The sequence below is a fragment of the Chiloscyllium punctatum genome, chromosome 30, assembly GCF_047496795.1.
Source record: "Chiloscyllium punctatum isolate Juve2018m chromosome 30, sChiPun1.3, whole genome shotgun sequence".
NCBI classification, from domain to species: Eukaryota; Metazoa; Chordata; class Chondrichthyes; order Orectolobiformes; family Hemiscylliidae; genus Chiloscyllium; species Chiloscyllium punctatum.
The window spans coordinates 25295746-25323608 of record NC_092768.1 but is presented as its reverse complement, the minus strand read 5'-3'; the positions used below and the strand labels follow the sequence as shown (position 1 = coordinate 25323608).

Genomic DNA, 27863 nt, shown 5'->3' with positions numbered 1-27863 from the left:
GAGGGTGAGGGTGCAGATTTAAGACAGCGTTGTAGGATTGGGGACTTTTAGCAATGGGATAGGATGGTGTTGCTGCAGAGATTTGAACAAACGTTTCAATATTGCAGTGTTACAGAGGGTGCAAGAGCATTGCAGAAGAAAAAAAAAACTAATGAAGGCTGAGCTCAAAGTTCTCTGGATCAAACTCTGAACTTTGTCCTCCCACAGTTTATGAGGTTGACGCCCGAAAATGTTCCGCTTGTTCATTTGTGGAGATGAGGAGTGCCGAAGACTGAAGGGCTCTGATCGCTGCTGCTCTGTATTACTCTTCCCGAATTTTGGATTTTCCTTTCTGGGTGAGTTTGGGGATAATTTCAGCTCCTCTCAGTTTCAGTGTAATTGACTCCCATGTCCCTGTCGGTGGGGAGCTCCTGGATCTTTAACTCAGTCCCTGGGGTAGTGGTGGCTCAGTCCCGGAACCGAACAGAGGCCCGGCCAAGAGACTGGAAGGGCCTGGCTGTGGGAGGATAAAGTTCACAGAGCCTGGGTGAATGGGAGAGCGGGTTCCCGCGGACAGGGAAGGTAAATATTAACCCGTCTGGTCCGGTGTGGGAAAGGGGAGTACGGGTGTTCCCAGCTCCAAATGGATTCCCGTTCCATGGCTGTAATAGTCCCAGGTTGATAAGGACTCCCCGCTTTACAATAGAAACCACATCTTAACGAAAAGGAAGTCAAATTAATACATGAAACCCCCTGCCCCTCCCTCCAGGTTGGAAAAGGAGCAGGTTCTGGGGACTACTGCACAGGTTCGGGAAGGGCGGTAGCTGGCCCAGTGAATCGAGCATTGTTACTCCCTCCTTTGCATCAGGAGGTTGTGGGTTCAAGTCCACACTCCAGGCCATGACCTTAAAAACACAGACTGAGGATGTGATCAATAAGACTTTATTCAAAATCCCATTTGATCTTTTGGTGATGTGATCGACCCAAAAGATCCTGTGGCCGCTGTTTCGAAGAGGAGCAGGGATGACCTGATCAATATATTTATCAGTCAATCAACAGAATAACAATTATGGAGTAGAATAGAATCCCTACAGTGTGGAAACAGGCCATTCGGCCCAACACGTGTACGCGGACTCTCCGAAGAAGTGTTCATGGGATCTTGCCGTGCACAGATCGCCTGCCTTGTTTCCCACATTCCATCATGGACTACACTTCAGATGTACTTCGTGTGCTTTAGGATGCGATGAAAACTGCTATGTAAATTCTACGAGAGGCTGTCAATTTTATTCAGGAGCTTGATAGAGTTGCTGACAAAAACAGAAATTGCTGTAAAAACTCAGCAGGTTCTGAACTGAAGAAAGGTCACTTGATCCGAAACATTAACTCTGATTTCTCTCTACACATGCTGCCAGACCGGCTCAGTCCTTTTTCCAGCAGTTTCTGTTTTTGATTTCCAACAATCAAGGTTTTGTTTTGGGTCGGATGATATCGTTTGTGTGGGTGACGAGAGGTTTTACATATAAGACAGTCGTTGCTAGATGATTAGATTCCCTACTGTGTGAAAACAGGCCCTTCGGCCCAACCAGTCCACACTGACCCTCCGAAGAGTAACCCACCCAGACCCATTTCCCTCTGACTAATGCACCTAACACTATGAGCAATTTAGCATGGCCAATTCACCTAACCTGTACATCTTCGGACTTGCATCTCATTCATGCCGAACCAAATATCCCAACCTAATCTAGTCCCACTTGTCAGCACCCAGCCCATATCCCTCCAAACCCTTCTTATTCATATACCCATCCAGAAGTCTTTTAAATGTTGCAATTGTATCAGCCTCAACCACTTCCACTGGCAGCTCATTCCATACACACACCACTCTCTGCATGAAAAGGTTGCCCCTTAGGTCTCTTTTATATTTTTCCCCTTTCAACCTAAACCTATGGCCTCTAGTTCTGGACTCTGACTCTCCAGGGAAAGCAGCCCCAGCCTATTCAACCTCTCCTGAAAGCTCAAATCCTCCAACCTTGGCAACATCCTTGTAAATCCTTTCTGAACCCTTTCAAGTTTCACAACATCCTTCTGATAAGAAGGAGACCAGAATTGCACGCAGTATTCCAAACGTGGCCTAACTAACGTCCTGTACAGCCGCAACATGACCTCTGAAAATCTATATTCAATACTCTGACCAATAAACAAATGCCTTCTTCACTATCCTATCTACCTGCGACACTAATTTCAAGGAGCTATGAACCTGCACTCCAGTGTCTCTTTGTTCAGCAACACTCCCCAGGACCTTACCATTAAGTGTATAAGTCCTGCTATGATTTGATTTCCCAAAATGCAGCAGCTTGCATTTATCTAAATTTAAACTCCATCTGCCACTCCTCAGCCCATCTGATCAAGATCCCACTGTAATCTGAGGTAACCTTCTTCGCTGTCCACTACACCTTCAATTTTGGTGTCATCTGCCTGTCAATCACCATGAATCTATGTCCCCTGGTAATTGATTGCACTGCCAACACTGTGTATTGTCCCTAAAACCCTCATTATTTTGTACATGTTGATTCAGCCATTCCTCAGCCTCTTCTGTTGTCAGGAAAATAAGTCAAGCCTACTCAATCTTTCCTCATTACTGCAATTCCAAGCCTTGGAAACATTCTTCTAAAGCTTTTGAACTCTGTCCAGAACAGTTGTGTCCTTCCTGCAGGGACCTTAACAGAACTCTGCACCACACTCACCTCTCACTATGGGTCTTATACAGCCTTACCAATTACATCCTTTGTTTTGTAATTCATTGCCTCACTCACTGAAAAAACACATTCCAAATGGTTTCTCTACCTCCTTATCTAGTTGTCCCACTACCTCTGCTGACTGTGGGTATGTACTTTGAGATCCTTATTGTAACCTCAGTTCTTTCCTGTTAATGGTATGTCCCTCTGCTTTGGTTGCCCTTCCCAAATACATAAGTTCACACTTCTCTGGATGGAATTGCATTTGCCACTTTTCCAGTCACACAACCAAGCCATTGACATCATTTTGTGGCTAACAGCCATTCGCTTCCCTAGCGTGGCCAATTTTTATTTTCCCAATCATGTGACTGATACTTAAGTCTAAATTCCTAATATGAATCACCATCAATGAGGGATCCAAGACTGAGCCCCGTGGAACACCATTGGAAAATGCTTCCCATTCGCAAAAATATTCATTGAACTTTAGACTTAATGATCTGTTGATGAACCAATTTTAGATCCACCTCACCAAATCCTACTCTATCCCCAGTCTTAAACTTTAATGACCAGATTTACATGTGGGACCTTCTCAAATGCTTTACTAAAATGCATATAATTAACATCCACTGCAACGTCCTGCTCAGCTTCCTCGCCACTTCTTGAAAAATTTAAATTTGATTTGTGCCGCGTGATCTTACCTGAGCAAAACCATACTGATTAACCATGCCTCACTAAGTAATAGCTAAACCTTTTTCTCGGCTTTGATTCCAGTAATTTGCCCACCACCAAGGTCAGACTGACCAGCCCCTAATTGTTTGGCATACCCATCACACCTTTTGTGAATTATGGTACAACGCTTGCAGATTTCCTCATTTGTAGATTTCCTCTCATACCTCATTTGTATCTTGTGAGGATCAGAAACCTATCCAGTTTTGGAAGAATCACATAAATGCACAAATTAGTGAAAAATCTAGAAACAGAGTGAAGACTAATATGAAATTTGGGAAGGCATGCAATGGAAGTCTTTATGTGAATGCCAGTATATGTGGATTCATATGTTAGGACATGTATGTGTGTAAGTCAGTATGTGTGTGCATTTATCAGTACATGTGGGTGTATATGACAATATATTTGTGTGTATCTGTTGGTATACGTGGGTGTATATGTCAGTACATGTAGCTGTATATGTCAGCACTTGTGGATGTGCATACAAATGTTGCTGTTCTCAGTGACTGCCCATTGTACCAATTGATTGTACCAATGCTGACTCTCCCGAGTATCTTTTTACTGATGCAAACTTGTTGGTAATATTTTAAACAGCTACGACACATTATTCCCTGGATCTGCTGATGCTGGATTTCTGAATTTTCAGAATGTTTCTCTTGCTCCAGATTCACGTTTGGATTTTTTGTGGTAAGGAAATAAATTTCAAAAATAATGAAAACCCTGTTATCCAAGTCACATTTTGTTGATGGAATCATTTGGCCACTCCTTAGACTCTGAATTTGGATTTTGTGGGTTTTAGCATTTTTTAAGGGGATGTGAAATGTCCTGGGTTGAACCAGAATTTATTGCCCATCCATAATTGGCCCAGAGAAGGGTGCACTGAATAAACATCCAAAGCCTTTGCAGTCCTTGGGTGTAGGACCAGCCAGTGCTGTTAGGAATTGAGTTCCTGCACTTTAATTCAGCAACAGTGTAGAAATGGTGATATTATTTCAAGTCAGGATGGTTTGTGACCTGGAGTAGAATTTTAAAAATCACAATTTATTTACACATAATTTACACATTTACACATAAATTCATTCATCCTGATGAAGGAGCGTCGCTCTGAAAGCTAGTGTGCTTCCAATTAAACCTGTTGGACTATAACCTGGTGTTGTGTGATTTTTAACTTTGTACACCCCAGTCCAACACCGGCATCTCCAAATCATGGAGTAGAATTTGCAACTCTCTGCTTATCCTGTTCTTCTAGATGTGGCCGAAGTTGCAGATATCGATGATGCTGTGTGTTGCAACCTGAGTGAGTTGCTGCAGTGCACCATGTAGATGATACACACATTTTCACTGTTGATGATGGAAGGAGTGAAAATTGATGGTTGAGGATGGGGTACTAACCAATCTTTGTCCAGAATCATATTGAGATTCTTGAGAGTTGTTCAAGGAGCTGCTCTAATCCAGGCAGGGCTCACACCAGAGATTTGAACATGCAATGTAAAGTGATAGGCCTGGTAATGAGGGAGCATTGCAGTGTCAGAAGGTCAGCACAATGGAATATTGCACTGTTGAAGGGTCAGCGCTTAGGGATGCTTCACTGTTCGAAAGTAAGTACTGATGTTGTAACGTAAAGTCGGAGTTGTCAACACTTGGAGATATTTGAGTCATAAGATATTGGTCTCATCTGCTCCCCCACCAACTAAGAAAAGGTAACCAGTCTTTTATCTCATTACACCTTTTGATATCTTGCAGTGCACAACTTCTCTATTGTGTTTCTGATTAGCCAACAATATCTACATTTTAAAACTATTATTTGGCTATAAAGCATTTGAGAATACTCTGAGGATGTGATGGGTGATATAGGAGTGCAAAATAATTTATCTTTTCTATATTTCTCCCTCCCTGTGTTTCTCTGTCTGTCACCTTTTAGTCCTTCTCTTTTCACTCTCTGACTCTCCTTCTCTTGCTCTATCCATCTCTATGCCTCTGTCCATCCCTGTACCTCTCTCTCTCTCCCCTTCTCTGTTCCTGTCCCTCCTTGTCTCTGTTCCTGCTCCTCCCTGTCTCTATCCCTCCTTGTCTCTCCATCCCTTACTAGTGCCCGCTGTCTCTTCTCTCTTTTTATCCATCGCTCCCTCTCTGTCTTTGTTCCTCTGCCTCTCCCTTTCTCTGTTGCAAACGTTAATATACAGCTGTAATAAACTGAATGATGTGCAATGGATCTGATTCTCTCTCCAGTGGCTATCACAAAAACAGCAATAGATTTCAAAGTGTCAGGACCATCAGCCCCAGTCATGGGGGTTGTCGGGGCCAGTGTGGTCCTGGACTGTCTGTTGGTCATGACCAAAGTCCCAGAGAACATGGAAGTCCGCTGGATCAACATGGCCTATGGCTATAGCTCGCCTGTCCACATGAACATGGAGGGAGCAGACGACTTGGCATTCCAGCCCTTGGCCTACAGAGGCCGAACTGAAATGTTTCTCGATGAAATGGCACAGGGGAATCTCTCTCTCAGGCTGAAGGATGTCGGAGTCTCTGACAGGGGACAGTACAAGTGCTTTGTTGCTTCTGGCATCAAGCTCGATGAGTTCGTACTCATGCTGGATGTGACAGGTCAGTGACCATTTTGGAAACACCCTATTTGACCTCCTCAGGGACAACTTTATTTAGGTGAAGGATGAATATTGACCCACAGTCTGGTTGAACAGAAATTGTTTGATACCCCTAACAGGATCGACCCTGAGAGGCTGTTTCTGCTGACGGAGGAATCTAGAACACAGGGACGCAGTTTCAGGATGAGGGACGATCACCTAGCACTGAGACAGGGGGAAAGCTCTTCACTCAGAGCATTGAGAACCTTTGCCTCACTGTCTCATTCTACTGAAGTGAGAGAAGGCCATTCGGTCCCTCCAGGCTGCTCCTCTCTTCAACACATTAATTTTATTTCACAATTATGGCTGAAATTGAATTTCAAGACCGTCTCCCCACATCCCTGAATACCACAAATAAAAAGATTTCTGAGTTGAGTATTCACAGACTGAGTATTCCCAGAGCCCTGCGGTAGACGATGCTTTAGCTCATCCAGCCTGAGGAAACAACCTCTCCATGTCTTCCCTATTTAAATCAGTGATAGATTAAATATTTGCTGAGCAGATTTATGAAGGGATATGGGCAAAAGACAGTGAGTTAGGTCAAAGATCAGACCTGATCCCACTGAATGCTGTAACAGCTTGAGGAGCTGAATGGCCTGCTCCTGTTCCTATCAAATCTCTCCAGAATGCTTTCACCTCTTACACTACTAACCCCCAGAAAGTACAGGCCCAGTCCGTTCAATGCCCACAGATCAACCTTCTTGAGCCAGGAACCATTCCTGTGCACTCCCTCTGGACCAAGTATTTGCTTCCCCAGAGAGCTGGGTTCGGCCAGTCGTTGAATATATGTAAAAAAGAGATTCATATATCTTAGGAAGCTGAGGGAACATAAGGAACACGCGGATAGAGTGGTAATGTGGAATTAAGGTGGATAATCAGCAATGATTGTATTGAGTAATGGGACTCGCTTGAGGGATTGAGTGGAACATTCCAGCTCCTCCCTCTGCATTAACTTCTTTGCTTCCCACAATTCATCTGGTGTAGGCAGTGACTTCTACATCCCCACCTCTCTCTGAATGAAAACATTTTTCCTGACATGCCCTCAAAACCACCTGCCCCTTACTTTAAATGGTCCCATGGTCGTTTGATCCCTCCAGCAAGGGAATGTAACATACCTATGCCCCTCATAATTTTAGACATCTCAATCATCTCCTCAGTTTCTTCTGCTCTGAAGAAATCAAACCTAGTTTATTCAGTAATAAAACAAAGAACTGCAGATGCTGGTGATCTGAAACAAAAACAGAAATTCCTGGAGAACCTCAGCAGATCTGGCATCACCTATGGGAAGAAATCAGCGTTACCCTTCCGAGTCCAGTGACTCTTGGTCAGAACAGTTAGGAACATATGGTATTTATGCTGAAGCTGAAGTTTGGAGAAGGAGGCAGGGAGAAGTTGGTAGATAGGTGGGGATGGATAGAAAGTCAGGACAGAAAAGAATGAGTGATAATAAGAGCGATGAATGAGGAAATAGGTGAATGCAATGCATGTATGTTGACTGTGGGTCTAGAATTCTGTAAACATGGGTGATAATGCTAAAAGCAACACATATCAGAACAGACTTGGTGTGAGTGGGTAAAAAGCATGGAATGATCAAATTTATTGAACTTGATATTGAGTCCTAGGGACTGCCGTGTTCCCAAATTGAAAATGTAATGCTGTTCTTTGAGTTCTTGCTGCCACTCTCTGGAAGACTGCAGTGGGCCTCCAAAACAGAAATGTTGTCAGGGAACATGGAGGTGTGTTGAAGTGACAGGCAACTGAAAGCTTAGGATCACTTTTAATGGACAGACAATAGGTGTTCTGCAAAGTGGTTGCCCAGTCTGCTTTACACCTCCCCAGTGTACAGGAGACCACATTGTGAACAGAAAATATAGCAGATTAGACGGAGTGGTGCAGGTAAATTGCTGCTTCACCTGGAAGGTATGTCTGGGACCCCAGATAGTGAGGAGGGAGGAGGTAAACAGGCTGATATTAAAGTTTCTGCCACTGCATGGGAAGGTGTCTTGGGGTGTGGAAGGGTGTTGGGAGTGAAGGAGGAGTAGACCAGTGTGTTGGGGAGGGAATGGTCCCTTTGGAAAACTGACAAGGTAGGAGAAGGGAATATGTGTCTTGTGGTGGAATCCTGCTGGAGGTGGTGGCAATGGCAACTAAAGATTGTTTGGATGCATAAGCTGGTCGAGTGGTAAGTGAGGAGTCCAGTGACACTATCATTGTTGTAGGAAGGAAGAGAAAAGAGGTGTGGGGTGAAGAACAGAGGATAGGTCAAACATGGTGAAGGGACCTGTAACCCACAGTGATGGGGAATCCTTAAGTGAGGAAAAGGGTGGACATTTCAGAGGCAGCTCCATGCGGAAAGTGGTATCATCAGAACAGATGTAATGGAGGTGGAGAAACTGGGGCAATGGGATGGAGTCTTTACAAGAGGCAGGGTGTGAGGATGTGTAATCATGGTCACTATGGGAGATGGTAAGTTTCTTCGTGGCCAGCCTATTCCCCAAAATGGAAACAGAGATATCGAGAAAGGAATGGGGGAGGCAGGGATGGACCAGGTGAAAGTGACTGTAGGGTGGAAATTGAAAGCTCTAGAAAGGCCTTTCCCTCCAGGAGACTCTGGCCACTTCTTGTTCACTCCCAACATCTCCCCACTCTCCCACAGCATCTTCCCAAGGAATATGTAAAACCTGCCCATATACCTCCTCCTTCCTCCAGATCCGGGGGCCCCAGAAATATCTTCCAGCTGAAGCAATGATTTACTTGCACTTCACTCAATTTGGTATTTGCTGTTCACAGTGCAGTCCCTTCTAAATTAGGAAATCAAAATGCAAAGTGGGTGACCACATTGCAAATCATCAATATTGTATTTGCAAAAATGACATTAAGCTTCAGTTGCCTGCCACTTCTACATGCCTGGCCAATATATCTGCCTCAGGCCTGCTGCAGTGTTCCAGTGAGCCTCAGTGCAAGCTTGAAGAACAGTACCTCATTTTCAGCTTTGGGACACTGCGGCCTTTAGGGCTCAACATCAAGTTCAATGACTTTAGAGTCTGATTCCATCTTTCAGTGTTTTTATCTACACCACACCGGGTCCTGCCCTGACAGGGGAAGGTTTTAGCACAGTCACCTATTCCCATATACTCTAAGATCTGTTATCACACTATTTGGATTGCTATCATACAGCTCACACACTTTCTCCTACTCTTTGCCCCTATTATCACTTATTCAGTTTCTATTCTGTCCTGGCCTGCCATCCATAATCTCCTTGTTTACCCACAACTTTCATCTCTCTCTCTCTCTCTCTGTCTCTGGGCTCCATCTCCAGCAGTCTGTGCCCCTCCAATCTCCCCATTTCCACTCCTCCCCCCAAACTAAACATTGTCTTCTGCATAAATAATGTTTCTTCTGAACTTCTGATGAAGAGTCACTGGACGTCAATGGGTAATACTCCTTTCTTCCATAGATGGTGCCAGGCTGGGGCTGTTTTCCCTGGAGCGTCGGAGGCTGAGGGGTGACCTTATAGAGGTTTACAAAATTATGAGGGGCATGGATAGGATAAATAGGCAAAGTCTTTTTCCTGGGATTGGGGAGTCCAGAACTAGAGGGCATAGGTTTAGGGTGAGAGGGGAAAGATATAAAAGAGACCTAAGGGGCAACTTTTTCACACAGAGGGTGGTACGTGTATGGAATGAGCTGCCAGAGGATGTGGTGGAGGCTGGTACAATTCCAACAATTAAGAGGCATTTGGGTGGGTATATGAATAGGAAGGGTTTGGAGGGATATGGGACAGGTGCTGGCATGTGGGACTAGATTGGGTTGGGATATCTGGTCGGCATGGATGGGTCAGACCGAAGGGTCTGTTTCCATGCTGTACATCTCTATGACTCCATGACCTGCTGAGTTGTTCCAGCAGTTTCTGTTCTTGTCCACAGTCTATCCAATCTCTCTTCATAAATATAACTCCCCAGACCAGGCAAAAAAAAAATCTCTCCTGAGCCCTCTCCAGTGAAATCACATCCATTCTAGAATGTGGATTCCAGAACTGGACACAGAATATTCTTGTAGTTTTTTGAATCTGGGGAATACATTCCACAGACTAAATTGTCATGTTGGAGAAAACATGTTTGTTCATCTCTGCCTTAACAGCAGGACCTCTTTTTTAAATGAAAGCAAAACTTTCCAGTTAGTTGAAGGTTTTTGCAGTACTTATGAACTTTATAATGTCCCTTTTTAAAAGAAAGTGTTTTTATGTGCAACCAGTTTGAAGGCCCAGAAACAATCCCAGTTGGTAGAACCTTACCTGGTGACTAATTTGACCTGTGAGTATTTCCTGTCTGGCCTGTTTCTCTCTCATCTCTCCAAGTGAGGTTTCCTCTGCCCTCCCCCACCACCTTGCCCTGACAGATTCTAATCGAACTCTGGTTACACTGTGTGAAGGGATCCTGAAAGTACAGGTCAGCTGCAATCTGACCAAGTGGTGTAGGGAGGCCATGACAGGCTTTGTGGCCTACTCCCCTTCCTGATGTCTCTGTGATTGCAGGTACAGGCCGCCAGCCCAGGATCGAGATGGAGGGCCAAACAGGTGATGGCATCAGTCTGGGCTGCAGATCCGAAGGGTGGTACCCACAGCCGCCCGTCCTGTGGGCAGACGGAGATGGAGTGAATGTAACGGTCCAGCAGCAAACCACATACCAGCCAGACCCTCAGGGGCTGTTCATGGTCAGCAGCTCCATCGAGATTCCCAAGCACTCCCCCAACAAGTACACTTGTGTCATTAACAATGTGATCCTGAAGGAGACACAGGAGGCTCACATCCAGATCGCAGGTCTGTCATGGTGGGAGAAGACTTTCCCAGATACTCAGCGGGCTGGGGGAAAGGACTTGAATCAGATTATAGAGAAATATAAAATCCTGAGGAAATGCTGTGATTGAAACAGGCTCCTCGTGGCCCTGATCAGAGACAAGTGGCAAAGGTCAGCATCTCACGGCTACAGTTTGCCCCTTGTGGCAACAAAAGGCATTTCACCAGGAATGAAGGAGTGATGGCGATTGAGAGAGAGTGAGAGGCTGTGATGGAGCGAGTAGGAGAGAGTGATCGAGGGAGAAGGAGAGGGTGTGATGGAGGGAGAAGAAGAGGATGCGATGCAAATTGGATGGAAGGAGTGAGTGTGATGGAACGGTGGGGGGGGTGAGTGGGTATATTTTGAGTTTGCGAAAAAGCAGTGAGGTAACGGACAGAGAGTGGGTGATGGAAGGAGACAGAGATAGCAGAGGTTGGAAGAAGGAAATGGGTAATGGGGGAAAAGAAGCTAATAGAGAAAGAGGGGTGATTGAAGTTGAGTACAGGGTGTAACAATGTGTTTGTATTAATTCAAACAGCTGAATGGTTCGCTTTCTCACTCTCTCTCCCTTTGTATCCCCATTCTCCCCGCCTCTCTCCAACTTTTTCTCTCTTCTCCCCCCTCTACCCCCACCCTTTCCTCTTCAATTTTGCCACTTCTTTCATTTATCTCTTTCTGACCACCTTCTCCCTTTCCTTCCATTTCTCTCCCTTTCCTCCTGTCCTCTCTCTCTCTCAATACAGATTCCTTCTTCCCCTATGTTTCCGGATGGCTGACAGCGTTCTGGATCCTGTTTGCTCTGACTGTTGCAGCAGTCACTCTCACAGTGTGGTACCATCGGAGATTACAGAATAAGATTCAAGGTGACAAACCCGGCTCAAACTCTGAGAACTTTTTGCAAAAACTAATCATGAACTGAACCTAATAATTTGTTAAAAGAGTAAACCAGTGCTAGAAATGCTTCACAAATCAGGCAGAAACTGTGGAGAGAGAGGTGGGCACGGGGAACAGTATGAGTATTTCAGGGGAATAAGATTTCATTTTTAGTGAGGTGTGCAATGAACAGTGTAATGAGGAGCCTATTCATTACAGTCTGACTCTGATGGTATCTCCCGAGGTCATGGTGCCCATTAGATTCATTAATTTATTTGATTTTCTTTTCCAGGCCTCAGGAAATCTGAAGGTAAGTGATGTTTCTTCAGTCTGTGGGACTTGTGCTGATGTTACACTGACTCTAGCTGTTGAGGAATTTCACACTCTCACCCTGACCTTCACTGTTTCTGTCCTGAGAGTGGTCAGACCCCTTCTTGTATGTTGCTGATCTCACCAGTCACCTGGAGGGTCCCTCGGTCTGTTCCTCCTGGTCTTTTCTGTGAGTATACCCTTTCCTTCACACACACCCTCCCTACCAGATTCTCTATCCCATTCTGACGTTTCCTGTTGTGACCCTGCTGTAGCTTTAAGAGAGAGATGTTTTGCACCTGTTTCCTGTTGCAGAGGCATTTTGTCAGAGTGGTCCCAGAATGCCTCCTTCAGATAGGAAGTTGGTAAACTGTTTAATTTCTCCCTGGGTATTTGTTTTGAAGAATCATAAGGGAGTGGTGAGATGGCTCACACAGGGCCAGAAGGGCAATTTCATTTAATGAGATGCTTTCAACAGGTTGCTGAGCTAAAGAATTGAGCTCTTGGCTGCTAGAGTCAAGTCTTACAGAATGAGTCTTCCTGTTAGACATCAAAAGAGGCAATTTATTTCTTTGGTCTGGACTGGAAAGAGACTGTCCATAAAAATCAAAACTGTTTTGCTGAATTGATGTCAAAGAGTGTGCTTTGTGTCTATGTTGGATCATTTTATTAGTGCTTAAATAATGCATTATCTTGTTAAGTATTTCAATAGAGTTAAAGTTACTCCAATTCTTTTTTAGTTGTATTTTAACTGTGTTATAAGAATAAAGTGTGTTTTGATTAAAGTCCAGTAGTGGGCCAATTGAATCACATCTGTAATACAGTGCCTTGCACTAGCTGTAAAATCATTATAAATGTTAGTGTCTCTTTACAATACTTTGTATGGGGTTGAGGAGTACGGTATAGTCCATAGCATTCTCTACCAACTCTCTCAACTTCCTCCCCTGTTTCTTTCCACTCTCCTGTGCTCTCCCCCACTTCCCTCCCTTCCATCTGTGCTCTTTCTCCCCCAATTCTTTCTCCACATATCTCACCTGCTCTCTCCCTTCTACTCAGCCCCTCTCTCTCACCTCTCATTCCTGAACTCACCCCACTCTTCTTTCCCTTCTCTCTTTTCACCCCTTCTCTCTTCCCCCATCCATCTCTCTTTCCCTTCCCCATCTCTCTTCCACTTCACCTCCTCTCCCTATTTTTTCTCATGTAAGTCTCTTCACGTCTCTCATCTTCACACAATGCCCTCTCTCACTCTCTCCCCCTCTTCTCCATGCAACTTTCTTTCAATTTCAATTGTACAGGTCCTCTCCTCCTTCCTCATCCTCTCGCTCCTTCTCCTCTCCCTCCTCCTTCCTTCTCACCTTCACCTTTCCTCTGCCCCAAACACCCACTCTTCTTCAGTTCCTCCTCCTTTCTTCCTGCCCCTCCTCCTCTTCCCCTCTCTAAACCTTCACCTTTTCAGATTCCTTTTAGAGTCAGGGAGAGTGGATGATGTGATTCAGGTGACACATGCTGCTCTGGGGATGGGACAGCATTCAGTGTGAGGGGAAAAGAGATGCTGCTAATTTAATGTTTTCTTTTGACCAGTTAAAGAACATCAAAGGTTGCTGGATGGTGAGTAATCCTTAGTTACCAAGAGCCAGATGTAATGGGATTGAGAAATTCAATGAGGTAGACATGTATCAGAGAAAAGTTTGTGAACCTGTAATCCCGAGGCTAGTGATATAATGGATAACAAAGTGATTGTCTGAGTCATACAGTCATAGAGCCATAGCGATGTACAGCATAGGAACAGCCCCTTTGGTCCAAGCTGACTAGATATCCTGAACTAATCTAATTCCATTTGCTAGCACATGGCCCATATCCCTCAAAATCCTTCCTATTCATATACCCATCCAGATGTTTTTTAAATGCTGTAATTGTACCAGCCTCCACCGCTTCCTCTGGCAGTTCATTCCATACACACACCACCCTCTGTGCAAAAACATTGCACCTCAGGTCCCTTTTATATCTTTCCCCTCTCACCCTAAAGCTGTGCCCTCTAGTTCTGGACTCCTTGTCTATTTACCTGATCCATGCCCCTCATGATTTTTTAAAACCTCTATAATGTCACCCCTCAGCCTTTGACGCTCCAGGGAAAACAGTCCCAGCCTGTTCAACCTCTCCCTGTAGCTCAAATCCTCTACCCCGGCAGCATCCTTGTAAATCTTTTTTTGAGCCCTTTAAGTTTCACAATATCCTTCTGATAGGAAGGAGAGCAGAATTGTATGCAATATTCCAAAAGTGGCCTAACCAATGTCCTGTACAACCACAACATGACATCCCAACTCCTGTACTCAATACTCTGACCAATAAAGGTAAGCATACCAAACACGGCCTTCACTATCCTATCTATTTGTGACTCTACTTTCAAGGAGCAATGAACCTGCACTCCAAGGTCTCTTTGTCATGGAATCATGCTTTGTTCCATCTCATTATTGCTGACCAATTTTCCCAAACTTATCAGACCGATTTGCCTGCATTTAGCCCATATCCCTCCAACCCTTTCCTATTCATGTAAATACTCCAAGGCATCACAAAGAGTTGAGAGCAATGCTAGAAACGATTTCCTCTTAGTGGATTTTTTTACACCACTATCGAAAGGGTCCAAAAATGTTCTTTGAAAAGAAATTAAATAATTATTTGCTAAAGAAGAATATCACTGGATAGGTTGAAGGTTTTCATGTGTTAACAATAAGAAAGATTTGCATTTCTATTGTTGGCGTGAGCTGTCAGTCTGATCACGACGGATTTACTTCCCTGCACTATCCCACCTGAAGGCTCTAATATGTTTTCTATATTTTGGATTGATAACACGAAGAATGCAGAAGATTTACAATCTGTTGAGTGAGGAACTTTCTCTCCATTAGAGTTGTGAATGGGAAAGATGGGTTTCAAAACAGCCAGTGAGTTGGGATTGAGAATCTGAAGTAGTAGGAGATTGTCAATACAATGTGTAAATTGAAATAGTCAGTTTCTCTCTAGATAATCTTCAGATTAACATACACTCCTCCTCCTCTCTGTAACTGAGTGAAACACACAACTTTTTTATTGGGACAAGTGTTTGTGAACAAATTGCTTTCACAGTCAATACTCTTCACAATTCTACAAATAGTCAAATAATATAACATCTGCCATATTTCCGTATCTTCTGATTATTTCTAAGCCTCTGACACTCTGTTGTGGGGAATTACAACTTCACTGGAGCAGAGGAATAATGCATTCCTTATAGCACAGTTTTCTCTAATTCAACACTCTCTGACTGGGGTCCCACATTCTAACCTGTAAACTTGAGGCCACCTGACCCTCTGCTGCCTGTGTCTTCACTCATCCCAAGTCCCACTCTGCTGCTTGCTGATCTACATTGACTCCCAGTTAAACAATGTCTCATTTCTTAATTTCTCACCCAGTTCTCCAATCCTTTCATGTCCTTACCTTTACTGCTCTGAAACTCCTCTAGTCCTTCAACCCTGCAAGATATCTGTGTCTCTCTAATTCTGTCCTCTAGCACACCCCAGTTATGTTTGCTCCTTCATTTGGAGATGCAGTGTCAGGTGACTCAATTCCAACCCATACTCCCCCACCCCCATCTCACTTTCTCCCTTAAAGACATTCCTTAAAAACCTACCTCTGAAAAAGTTTTGATCACCTGACCTAACACCTCACTGTATAGCTTTGTCATATTTTAATCATACCATGTGTATGAATGGTTTTGAGATTTTTAACAGAAAAACAAAAAAATAAGCTGCTGATGTATAATATAGATGTAGTATATTATCTGACAGGTGAGCAATGTCACACTAGATTAGTAAGGACATAACAATGCAGGAAATAGGAGCAGATAGGCCATCTAGCCACTTGAGAAAAGAAGACCATGGCTGATCTTTTTCATAGACTCAGCTCCACTTACTCGCCCATTCATCATAACCTTTAATTCATTTACTGTTCAAAATCTATCTATCTTTGCTTTAAAAACATTCACTGAGATAGCCTCAACTGCTTTACTGGGGAGGGAATTCCACAAATTAACAACCCTTTGGGTAAAGAAGTTCATTCTCAACTCAGTCCTAAATCCACTCCTCTTTATTATGAGATTATGCCTCCTAGTTTGTGTTTCACCCACCAGTGGAAACAACCTCCCTGCTTTTATCTTGTCTATTCCCTTCATAATGGATTTTTTTTTAAAAACAAATTATTTTGTAAAGTATATTCACCTTCAAAAAAAAATCTCCAATCAAGTAATGTTCAGTTTTTCAGTGATATTTCTGGCATAATTAATGTTAGATTTGAATTACCTTGCTCTACATATGACAAATTTCACCCTTGTCTGTTTTTCTCTTCAGAAATTGAGAAACTTGAGCAGAATTTAGGTAAGAGATGATTCCCAAAACTTCCACACTTGGGGATTGGAGTTTCACCTCATAGTCAGCACCAGTATCTTCATTTTAGAAAACTTTGGTATGAAAGTAAAATTTGTTAACGAAGTGAAGTCTGTTGAGTGGGATTTATTCAGACCATTCCAATTCTCTGTTTCCTTTTAGAGCAATGGAGGCCTCTGGTCCAGTCAGGTACGTGGTGTCTGTGAACATATAATGAAAGGAACTTCACCGATCAGTAGGTGTACTTTTGAAGTTTGTCCATGATAATGCTGGGCCAAATAGAACAGGAAAATATGAAGATTAATGATATGTTAATCTCTACCTTTACTCAATCCAAAGGGGTGTGGGGGGAGGTGTGTGTGTGTGTGTGTGTGTGTGTGTGCACATTGTCAAGCGATAGCCGGTCACTCTCCACTGTGGTAAACCCTCCAGGTCCTTATTTAACTGTAAATGATGATGTACTTTGACCGTTGTCCTGTTTGAGAGTGTAGCAGTTGATTAATCTTCTTCCTCCTTTTATGTTGTCTTTGCAGAGTGGAACAGGATACGGAGCTTTGCAGGTAAAACGCTGGGTGCAGCAGAATCTGTGTGTTTGTATCTGTGTAGTAGCACATGGGCAGGCTGTCTGTCTTCATCACCCTGTTCTGGCTGACCAAGAACCTCTCCCACCCCTTCCGCCTGCCATTGGCTTATCAGAAGGATTTACAAGATGGCTTATCAATCCGTTTGGCCATGTTATGACAGAAGCTCTACAGGTACAAGTTGTGAAGTGGAACTTGAACCTGAAGCTCTGGCCCAGAGGCAGTAAGGTTACTCACTGTACCACATGACCTTCACAGGGTTTAAGACAATTTGACAGTCTCTAGTCACTTTTGCTGACATCACATCTTTATTCCACTAATTTTCTTTCAAACTATTTCTCCAATTCTCAAACTGCATTGGTGGAATTGGAATTCACCTTCTCTGGGCTTTGGGTTCAGCAACATGGAGAAGCAATGCCCAGACAATTAATCTAGAGAACCAATTAATGATCTAGGGATCAGGGTTCAAATCCTACCATGGCGGATGGTTGCATTTGGATTCAATTAAAAGTCTGGAACTAAGAGTCTAATGATGACCATGAAACTGATGTCAATTGTCATGAAAAGACATCTGGTTCACTGATGCCCTTGAAGGAAGGAAACTGTTATCTTTACCCTGCGTGTGGCCGACATGTGATTCCATACTCTCAGCAATGCTGCTGACTCTTAACTGCCCTCTGGGCAATGAGGGCCAGACAATAATTGCTGGACTGGCCAGTGACACCCTCATTCTGTGAATTAATATAAAATGAATCACTGCAGACTGGTAAAAAGAGACCCCATTTTATAAAGCACGAGAGGAAGTTGCTAATTGGTTCGGCTATCTTTGATGTGGAGATGCAGCAAGAGCTGTCAATCTTTATTCTCAGTCCAGATCCTGGTGGGCCTGGGAAATACAATGAAAATGCAGCAGGGAATATTTACCCCCCTCATCCTTTCTTTTATAATTCATTTGTGGGACTTGGGCATCACTGGATGGCCATAATTGATAGCCCATCCCTATTTGTCCTTGAGAAGGTGGTAGTGAGTTGCGATTTGGAGATGTTGGTGTTGGACTGGGATGTACAAAGTTAAAATCACACAACTCCATGTTGTAGTTCAACAAGTTTAATTGGAAGCAATAGCTTTCAGAGCGCTGCACCTTCATTGGGTGGTTGTAGAGACACAGAATTTATAGCAGAAATTTACAGTGTGAAGTAACTGAAATTATCCATTGAAAAATACCTTGATTGTTCAGTCTCTCATCGGTTAGAATGACCCTGTTAGTTTCACTTCTTTCATATGTAAATCACTAAACATTTTTTAAAAGTTACATTCTCAAGTGAACTTTAACAGTTGGTACCAGCCAAGATAATGTATTGAAGGTGTGAGCTCCCCTGTGTGACTGTCTGTCTCAATGGTTAGACTGATTCTAGTCTAAAAAATTACCTTTACAGAATCTTACATGGATTCATGCAGTTTTTGAGTAAAGTAAAATGTAATTCTCCAAGTACAAATTCACCCCACAAAATTATATGTGTATGTGTGTGTGTGTGTCGGTTGGGGGGGTGGGGGGGGGGGCGCGGTGTTTATGTATGTCTGCGAGAGAGTGTGTGCATGTGTGTGAGTGTAAAGGGGTATAAGTCTGTGAGAGGGTACATGTGTGAGTGTATGTGTATGCAATATCAAGTGCCTCCAGCCGTTCCTTGATATCATGTGGAATGAATCAAATTGCCTGGAGATTGGTAGCTGGGGACCACTGGAGGAGCCCGAGATGGATCATCCACTTGGCACCTCTGAAGATTTTTGTGAATGCATCAGCCTTATCATTTGCACTGATATTCTGGCCTCCTCTGTCATTGAGGATGGGGATATTTGTGAATCCTCCTCCTCCAGTGAGTTTTTTCATTGTCCACCACCATTCACTTTGGTCTGGAAAGGCGTAGCCATGGGCACACATATGGGCCCCAGCTATGCCTGTCTCTTTTTTGGCTATGTAGAACAGTTGATCTTCTGTAATTACACTGGCACCACTCCCAACCTCTTCCTCCGCTACATTGATGACTGCATTGGCACCACCTCGTGCTCCCGCAAGGAGGTTGAGCAATTCATCAACTTCACCAACATATTCCACCCTGACCTTAAATTTACCTGGACCATCTCTGACACCTCCCTCCCCTTCCTGGACCTCTCCATCTCCATTAGTGACGACCGACTTGACACTGACATTTTTTACAAACCCACCGACTCCCACAGCTACCTGGATTACACCTCTTCCCACCCTACCTCTTGCAAAAATGCCATCCCATATTCCCAATTTCTCCGCCTCCGCCATATCTGCTCCCAGGAGGACCAGTTCCACCATAGAACACACCAGATGGCCTCCTTCTTTAGAGACCGCAATTTCCCTTCCCACGTGGTTAAAGATGCCCTCCAATGCATCTCGTCCACATCCCGCACCTCCGCCCTCAGACCCCACCCCTCCAACTGTAACAAGGACAGAACGCCCCTGGTGCTCACCTTACACCCTACAAACCTTCGCATAAACCAAATCATCCGCCGACATTTCAGCCACCTCCAAAAAGACCCCACCACCAGGGATATATTTCCCTCCCACCCCTTTCCGCCTTCCGCAAAGACTGTTCCCTCCGTGACTACTTGGTCAGGTCCGCACCCCCCTACCACCCACCCTCCCATCCTGGCACTTTCCCCTGCCACCGCAGGAACTGTAAAACCTGTGCCCACACCTCCTCCCTCACCTCTATCCAAGGCCCTAAAGGAGCCTTCCAAATCCATCGAAGTTTTACCTGCACATCCACTAATATCATTTATTGTATCCGTTGCTCCCGATGTGGTCTCCTCTACATTGGGGAGACTGGGCACCTCCTAGCAGAGCGCTTTAGGGAACATCTCCGAGACACCCGCACTAATCAACCAAACCGCCCCGTGGCCCAACATTTCAACTCCCCCTCCCACTCTGCCGAGGACATGGAGGTCCTGGGCCTCCTTCACCGCCACTCCCTCACCACCAGACGCCTGGAGGAAGAACGCCTCATCTTCCGCCTCAGAACACTTCAACCCCAGGGCATCAATGTGGACTTCAACAGCTTCCTCATTTCCCCTTCCCCCACCTCATCCTAGTTTCAAACTTCCAGCTCAACACTGTCTCCTTGACTTGTCCGGACTTGTCCAACCTGCCTATCTCCTTTTCGACCTATCCACTCCACCCTCTCCTCCTTGACCTATCACCTTCATCTCCTCCCCCACTCACCCATTGTACTCTATGCTACTCTCTCCCCACCCCCACCCTCCTCTAGCTTATCTCTCCATGCTTCAGGCTCACTGCCTTTATTCCTGATGAAGGGCTTTTGCCCGAAATGTCGATTTCGCTGCTCGTTGGATGCTGCCTGAACTGCTGTTCTCTTCCAGCACCACTAATCCAGTAATTGGTTTTCAGCATCTGCAGTTATTGTTTTTACCTCATTCATTTTCAGGTATGTGTGATGCTGTTCCTGGCATGCCCCCTGTGCACTCCATTGAACAAGAGTTGATGCCCTGGCTTGATGGTAATGGTTGAGTGGGGGGATATGCTGGGCCATGAGGTTGCAGATTGTGCTAGAGTACAGTTCTGCTGTACAGATCTGCTGTTGTTGATGGCCCGCAGCGCCTCATGCATGCCCAGTCTTGTGCTGCTAGATCAGTTCAAATCTGTCTCATTTAACACAGTGATAGTGCCACACAACATGATGGAGGTTATTCTCAATGTGAAGGGTGGGTCTTCTTCTCCACAAGTACAGTGTGGTGGTCACTTTTACTTATACTGTAATGGACTGATGTTTCTGCAGCCAGCAGATTAGTAAGGATGAGGCCAAGTAGCATCTGAGGAAACACTGATCTTCCTGCTCCTCGGATGTTGCCTGACCTGCTGTGCTTTTCCAGCACCACTCTGATCTCCAGCATCTGCAGTCTTCAGTTTTGCCTAGGATGAGGTCAAGTATATTTCCTTCACTATCTGCCACAGACCCAGTTTTGCAGTTATATCCTTTAGGACCCAACCAGCTTGATCAGTAATACTGCTGCCAAATCACTCTTGGTAGTGGACATTGAAATCCCCACACAGAGTACATTTTGCACCCTTGAACCCTCAGGCTTCTCCAAGTGTTGTTCAACATGGAGGCGTACTGATTCGTCAGTCAAAGGAGGGTGGTACATAGTAACAAGGAAGAAATTTCCTTCCCCATGTTTAACCTGAAGCCATGAGACTTCATGGGGTCCAGAGTCGCTGTCAAGGACTCCCAGGGCAACTCCCTCTGGACTGTATACCACTGTGCCACCACCTCTGCTGGATCTGTCCTGCCAGTGGTACAGGACATATCCACAGATGGTAGTGGTGGTGTCTGGGGTGTTATCTGTAAGGTATGATTCCGTAAGAATGACTATGTCATGCTGTTGTTTCACTAGTCCGTGAGACAGTTCTCCAAATTTCAGCATTAGCCCCCAGATATTGATAAGGAGGACTTTGCATGGTCGACAGGGCTGTTTGTATTTTTGCTGTTGTCTTTTCCAGTTTCAAAGTTGAGGCCAAGTGATCTGTCCAGTTTCATTTCTTTGTTGTGACTTTCTAGTGATTGATAAAACTGAGTGGCTTGCCAAGCTATTCCACAGGGCAGTTGAGAGGCAACCACAGTCCTGTGGTTCTGGAGTCATATGTAGGTCGTACCAGCTAAGGATGGCAGATTTCCTTCCCTAAAGGGAAATCAGTGAACCAGATGCATTTTTCAGACAACTGATAATGGTTTCATGGTCATCAGTTAATTCTTAATTCCAGATTTTTTTTATTGAATTCAAAGTCCACCATCTACCATTGCAGGATTTGAACCCAGGTCCCCAGTACATTATTCTGGGTTGGTGGATTAATAAATGGGTGAGAATACCACTCGGACACTGCCTCCTCTTGCATTCCACCAAACTCTTTCCTGCACCTCCTTCCTATTTGAAGCACTCAACCTCCCCATCCCACTTTTTCTGATACTCCCCACACTTGTCTCTCCCTCTCCTTCCTGATCTCCTACCTCACTTCCCCTTCTTGTCCCTTTCCTCTCCCTCCCTGTTTTCCTTGAATTGAGTAACCAGCTTTACTGTATACTCAAATGAGTACATCGAAAAGTTTGAAGTAATATTTCGGATAAAGTGAATTCTGAGGAAGGGTCTCTCCACCCGAAATGTTAACGCTGATTTCCCTCCACAGAAGCTGCCAGACCTGCTGAGCTTTTCCAGCGATCTCTGTTTTGACACTGAAACGTTTATAATTTGCCGCGTACATTCCTAAATTACAGAATAGAGAAAAGTTCCATTACAGCGATACACAAGAAACAAATATCACAGTCCCCCTCCAAAGTCTTTCCTGCAGCAGACCACGGAAGGGGGAACCTTCTCATGGTCTGACCATTGGCTGCCCCCGCTCCCAGACCAGGCCACTCCCGCCACTGTCTGCATTGGGCCGCTGCTCCTCGGTGACCCCGCCTCCTTCACCCTCCTCTCGCTTCCTTTCGTTCTCCTCTCTCTCTCTCTCCCTCCCTCTCTCTGACGGTGTTATTTGATCTCTCCCCCAGCTCCAGCCTCTCTGACTCTGGATCCGAACACAGCCCATCCCCGGCTCATCCTGTCTGAGGACCGGACCAGTGTGAGACTCGGAGACACAGAGCAGCCGCTCCCTGACTCCCCGGAGAGATTTGATCGCTGGGCCTGTGTCCTGGGATCAGAGGGATTCACATCAGGGAGACATTACTGGGAGGTGGAGGTGGGGGACAAGACCTGGTGGGCTCTGGGAGTGGCCCGAGAGTCTGTGAAGAGGAAAGTGAGGATCACCCCGAGCCCGGAGACTGGATTCTGGATTGTGGGGCTGGTACCCGGAGATGGTTATTTAGCCACCACCTCCCCCTCTCGGACCCCCCTCTCCCCGAGTGTGAATCCCCTGAAGATCGGGGTTTTCCTGGACTATGAGGGGGGACAGGTGTCATTTTACAATGCGGACACCATGTCCCATCTCCACACTTTCACCCACACTTTCACTGAGAGGATCTTTCCCTTCTTCAATCCGGGATGGAATGACGACGGGAAAAACTCCGCCCCGCTGACAATCTGCGGGATTAAAGGGCACTGACAGATCCATCCCATAATTTCACCCCGTCCCCCTGCCTCCTGCCAGCTGTAAACTGATGGGGGTCGGTCTCAGTCTGGGGGAAAGAGGGAGGGGGAGAGAAGAAACAAATAGAAGCTCAATTGTAGAGAGGGACTGACTGGGTAGAATGAGCTGTGAGCTGCAGGAACCCGGGGACCTTCCTGCCTGTAATGTTGCTCCATAGGCGGGAGGTGGCGCTACATGACGGTGTTGGAGATGAATCAGTCAGTGGGTCTCAGACTGGGCTCAGGGGAATCTTTCCAGGGGGATTCCAAATCATTTCACTGCAGGGTCAGTGGGGTCTTTCCAGGGGGGAGACCAAATCATTTCATCGCAAGGCGGAGAGAGAATAACGTGTGGAGAAACGATCGTCCTGTTTACTATAAATTTGCAGAAAGAGTTATTCCTGCAGGAGCAGCAGTCCCGCAAATCTCCCGAATTCTCATTTTCCTGGTGCAGGGCTGAGATTTACTTTCGGGAGGAGGGCAGGGGAGCTGGGGGGGTGAACTGCTGTGATAATCGACTCTTCAATTTGGATCAGGCAGGGAGCTCGTCTCGTTCTTACGTTGCCTTGACCACTGAGTGTTGCATCTTGTTTTTGTTAATTGGATTTCTTTCTTGTAATCATAATAAAAATGTCAGAGATTTTATTCAAACTTTCACCATGTAGCGGTAATCCATATCCCATACATGATTTAATAATAGGGAGAAAATTAACTAAGTTTGCTCAGGTCTGTAAATATTGTCCAGGAAAAAACAAAATTGGAGGGAAGGAAACTCCTATGACTAAAGGAGCTTGTTTTACATTAGAATGGGAAGCTTCCTTGAGACTATTTGTGTATCCACATGGAGTGAGATTGCTGTAAGTACTGATTTGCAAACATTTAGATGGTGGGTGAACTGGCCGCTTGTGGATATCATAATCATGTAATATTTAACCATTTCATAAACAGTTCAGTTGGTGCACACGCATGTGGGTGGAGTCACCGTTATTATTTATCCCTCATTTCTTGCTCTCTCATCGTTCTGTACATAGTGAAATGATCCTTAAATCACCATAATGTAAATGTCTGTTTTAATAAAAGCATTACTCAAATACTCCCTGTATATACATGCAGGTTGAGTCCGTGATTAAGAAAGCGAATGCAATGTTGTCTCTTATCTCAAGAGGGTTGGAATATAAAAGCAGAGATGTACTACTAAGACTTTATAAAGCTCTGGTTAGGCCCCATTTGGAGTACTGTGTCCAGTTTTGGTCCCCACACCACAGGAAGGACATACTGGCACTGGAACGTGTCCAGCGGAGATTCACACGGATGATCCCTGGAATGACAGGTCTAGCATATGAGGAACGGCTGAGGATACTGGGATTGTATTTGTTGGAGTTTAGAAGATTAAGGGGAGACTTAATAGAGACGTACAAAATAATACATGGCTTGGAAAAGATGGATGCTAGGAAATTGTTTCCGTTAGACGAGGAGACTAGGACCCGTGGACACAGCCTTAGAATTAGAGGGAGTCATTTCAGAACAGAAATGCGGAGACATTTCTTCAGCCAGAGAGTGGTGGGCCTGTGGAATTCATTTCCACAGAGTGCAGTGGAAGCCGGGACGCTAAATGTCTTCAAGGCCGAGATTGATAGATTCTTGTTGTCTAGAGGAATTAAGAGCTACGGGGAGAACGCTGGTAAGTGGAGCTGAAATGCGCATCAGCCATGATTGAATGGCGGAGTGGACTCGATGGGCCGAATGGCCTTACTTCCACTCCTATGTCTTATGGTCTTATATAACCTGTTCAGATTGCATCTGTACCTGTACAATTAAAATTTGCAATGGTGTTCAGGACAATACTTGAAAGTAGTTTCTTCAATCAAAAAATCTATGTTTCACTGGAGCACAAACAAAATTTCTTAAAAATAAATAAATGCAAGAAACAGTAAATAAACCTGCGGTTTGTTTTATTTGCAAATTTCCCCAGAATTTGTATCTTTGCATCTGCTATTCCCAACTCACCTGGATTATTTTGGGTCTCCAGGTGAAGGCCGTGGAGTGATTGTTGCCTGGAAAGTTTCCTCAGTCATTGCCATGTCAAGATGGTCATGAGGTGGGCAGTGGGAACGTCCACCTGCTTCAACTCTTGAGGCTGTAGGCACACTTCAATAAGACTGTTCAGCTGTTCCCCATCCAGTGTCTGCATCCAAGCAGCCCTGCATTTATTTAAAGATTCTCTTCAAGTGTTCATTCAAATCAGGTTAAAAGTTAGGTGTCTGAATATTGTAAAATTGTAATTGTTTCAACTTGTTCAAAACTAAAATGTAAACACAAAATGAGCAGCAACAGCCCAGTGAGACCAACTTCCACGATGGGAACTTTTAAAAATAATCTTGGACGCAGTTAGACAAGTATAGTTTAATTGAGGAAAGCCAACATGGGTTTGTTAAAAGCAAGGCATGTTTAATTGTATTAATTGAGCTTTCTCATGAAGGCACGGTTATGATCGAGATGGGAATGTATTTCTGGACTCAAGAGTCAAAGAGTCATGGAGATGTACAGCATAGAAACAGACCCTTCGGTCCAACCTGTCCATGCCGACCAGATATCCCAACCCAATCTAGTCCCACATGCCAGCACCCGGTCCATATCCCTCCAAACCCTTCCTATTCATATACCCATCCAAATGCCTCTTAAATATTGCAATTGTACCAGCCTCCACCACATCCTCTGGCAGCTCATTCCATACACGTACCACCCTCTGCGTGAAAAAGTTGCCCCTTAGGTCTCTTTTATATCTTTCCCTCTCTCACCCTAAACCTATGCCCTCTAGTTCTGGACTCCCCGACCCCAGGGAAAAGACTTTGTCTATTTATCCTATCCATGCCCCTCATAATTTTGTAAACCTCTATAAGGTCACCCCTCAGCCTCCGACACTCCAGGGAAAACAGCCCCAGCCTGTTTAGCCTCTCCCTGTAGCTCAAATCCTCTAACCCTGGCAACATCCTTGTAAATCTGGAAAAGGTATTTGAGAAATTGTCACTTAAAATGTAAATTTTTCACTGGGGCCTTGGAGGTTGAGGTGTGACCTTATAGAGATTTATAAAATCATAAGGGATATAAATAGTGTGAATGACAGGTGTCTTTTTCCTAGGAGAAAGAGAGAAAAAAACTACAAGAAGCAATTTTCTGTTACACAGAAAGTGCTTAGAATGTGAAGGTAGTGAATGTGGATACAGTTGCAACATTTAAAAGACATTTAGATAAATATGTGCACAAGAAATGCTTGGAGGGATATGGGCCAAGTAAAGGAAAGTGGGACTAGTTTAGTTTCAGATTATCGTTGTCCTAGACTGGTTGGAAGGAAAAGTCTATTCCATGCTGTATGACTCGAAAATAATTCAAAGTTAAAGCCCATTGAATGAAATGACATTGACACTATGAAAATGAATGCTTCATTGTTTTGAAGAAGGGTCATTGGACTGAAAACGTTCACTCAGTTACTCTCCTCGTAAATGCTGCCTGACCTGCTGAGCCTTTTCCAACATTTTCTGTTTGTTTCATGAAGAGTTGTTTGTGCTTTATTTTCCGAAGATGAATTCGTCTGGGTGACAGTGAATGGCTATTTTGCAGATGGGACGAGTTTTACAGTGATGTTTCTTCTCTATCAGTTCCTGGAGCACTGATTTTCTGGTATATGTCAATGACTTGAGTGCGGGCCTGTGGACTGAATTGGGACTAATATAGATGTCATCAAAGTCAGCATTATTTAAACAGCAAATAGATCAGTGATAGACATCTGGAGGACAGAGTCATATCAATGGAATGAACTGACATCTTGAAGCTGTAATTTATGTGAAGTGGTACCTATTGATTTTAAGCTCTTGATCACAGTGTCACATCATCAATCATTTGTGCACATATTCATCAAAGCCTGCTTGTTCCTCCACTTGCTTTAGAATTTACCCTTTTGTTTATATGGTCCTTCTCTTTGAATCAAATATCTGTACAAAATGAACAAAATTATGAAGAAATTCTACAAAACATTGTTTGAGCTCTACAGGAGAGCTTTATCGAATTCTGGACATGGCACTTTGCAAAAGATATGAATACATTGACCATAGTTTTGGGAAAGAAGACATCAGTTTGCAGAATAGATCTGAGAGGTGGGTTATTCTCTTGAGGGTAGAGAAAATTCTGAGCAGGTTTACAAGATTTGATAAAAATTATCAGGTGCCTGGACAAAATAGTGAAAGCATGAGAATCTGTTTGTTTTGACAGAAGTGTCCCTAACAAGTGCTGATGGACTTCTAGTGATTGGCAAATTAATCAAAAGCAACAACAGGAAAAAGGTTTCAATGAAACAGTGAGACGTCAGGAACTGGAATCCATTGCCTGAGAATCAGGTGGAGGGTGATCCAATCAGAGCTGTCTATCTAATGAGAAAGTCACTATAAAATGAAATAAAAGTATTAATGATAATGTTATTATGACATTACTCAAAGAAATGCTGTCAAGAATCAACAAAGAGGGCACTGGAAGAATATGAATAAAGAGCTATAATCAATATTCAACATATCAGAATGTTATTAAAAAGTTTACAGGTTTTACTGAGGGGCGATAT

General features: G+C 44.3%; 1 protein-coding gene across 1 annotated transcript; it reads left to right on the top strand.

The window, feature by feature from the left end:
- Positions 1–222: 222 nt before the first annotated feature.
- LOC140455327 (butyrophilin subfamily 1 member A1-like) lies at positions 223–24300 on the top strand. Its single transcript, XM_072550104.1, has 11 exons — positions 223–335; positions 4032–4124; positions 5667–6041; positions 10614–10898; positions 11658–11777; positions 12080–12097; positions 13678–13704; positions 16473–16499; positions 16671–16697; positions 17042–17068; positions 22681–24300. The coding sequence occupies exons 2-11, from the start codon at positions 4085–4087 to the stop codon at positions 23229–23231; spliced, it is 1497 nt and encodes a 498-aa protein (XP_072406205.1). The 5' UTR covers positions 223–335; positions 4032–4084; the 3' UTR covers positions 23232–24300.
- The last annotated feature ends 3563 nt before the right edge of the window (positions 24301–27863 follow it).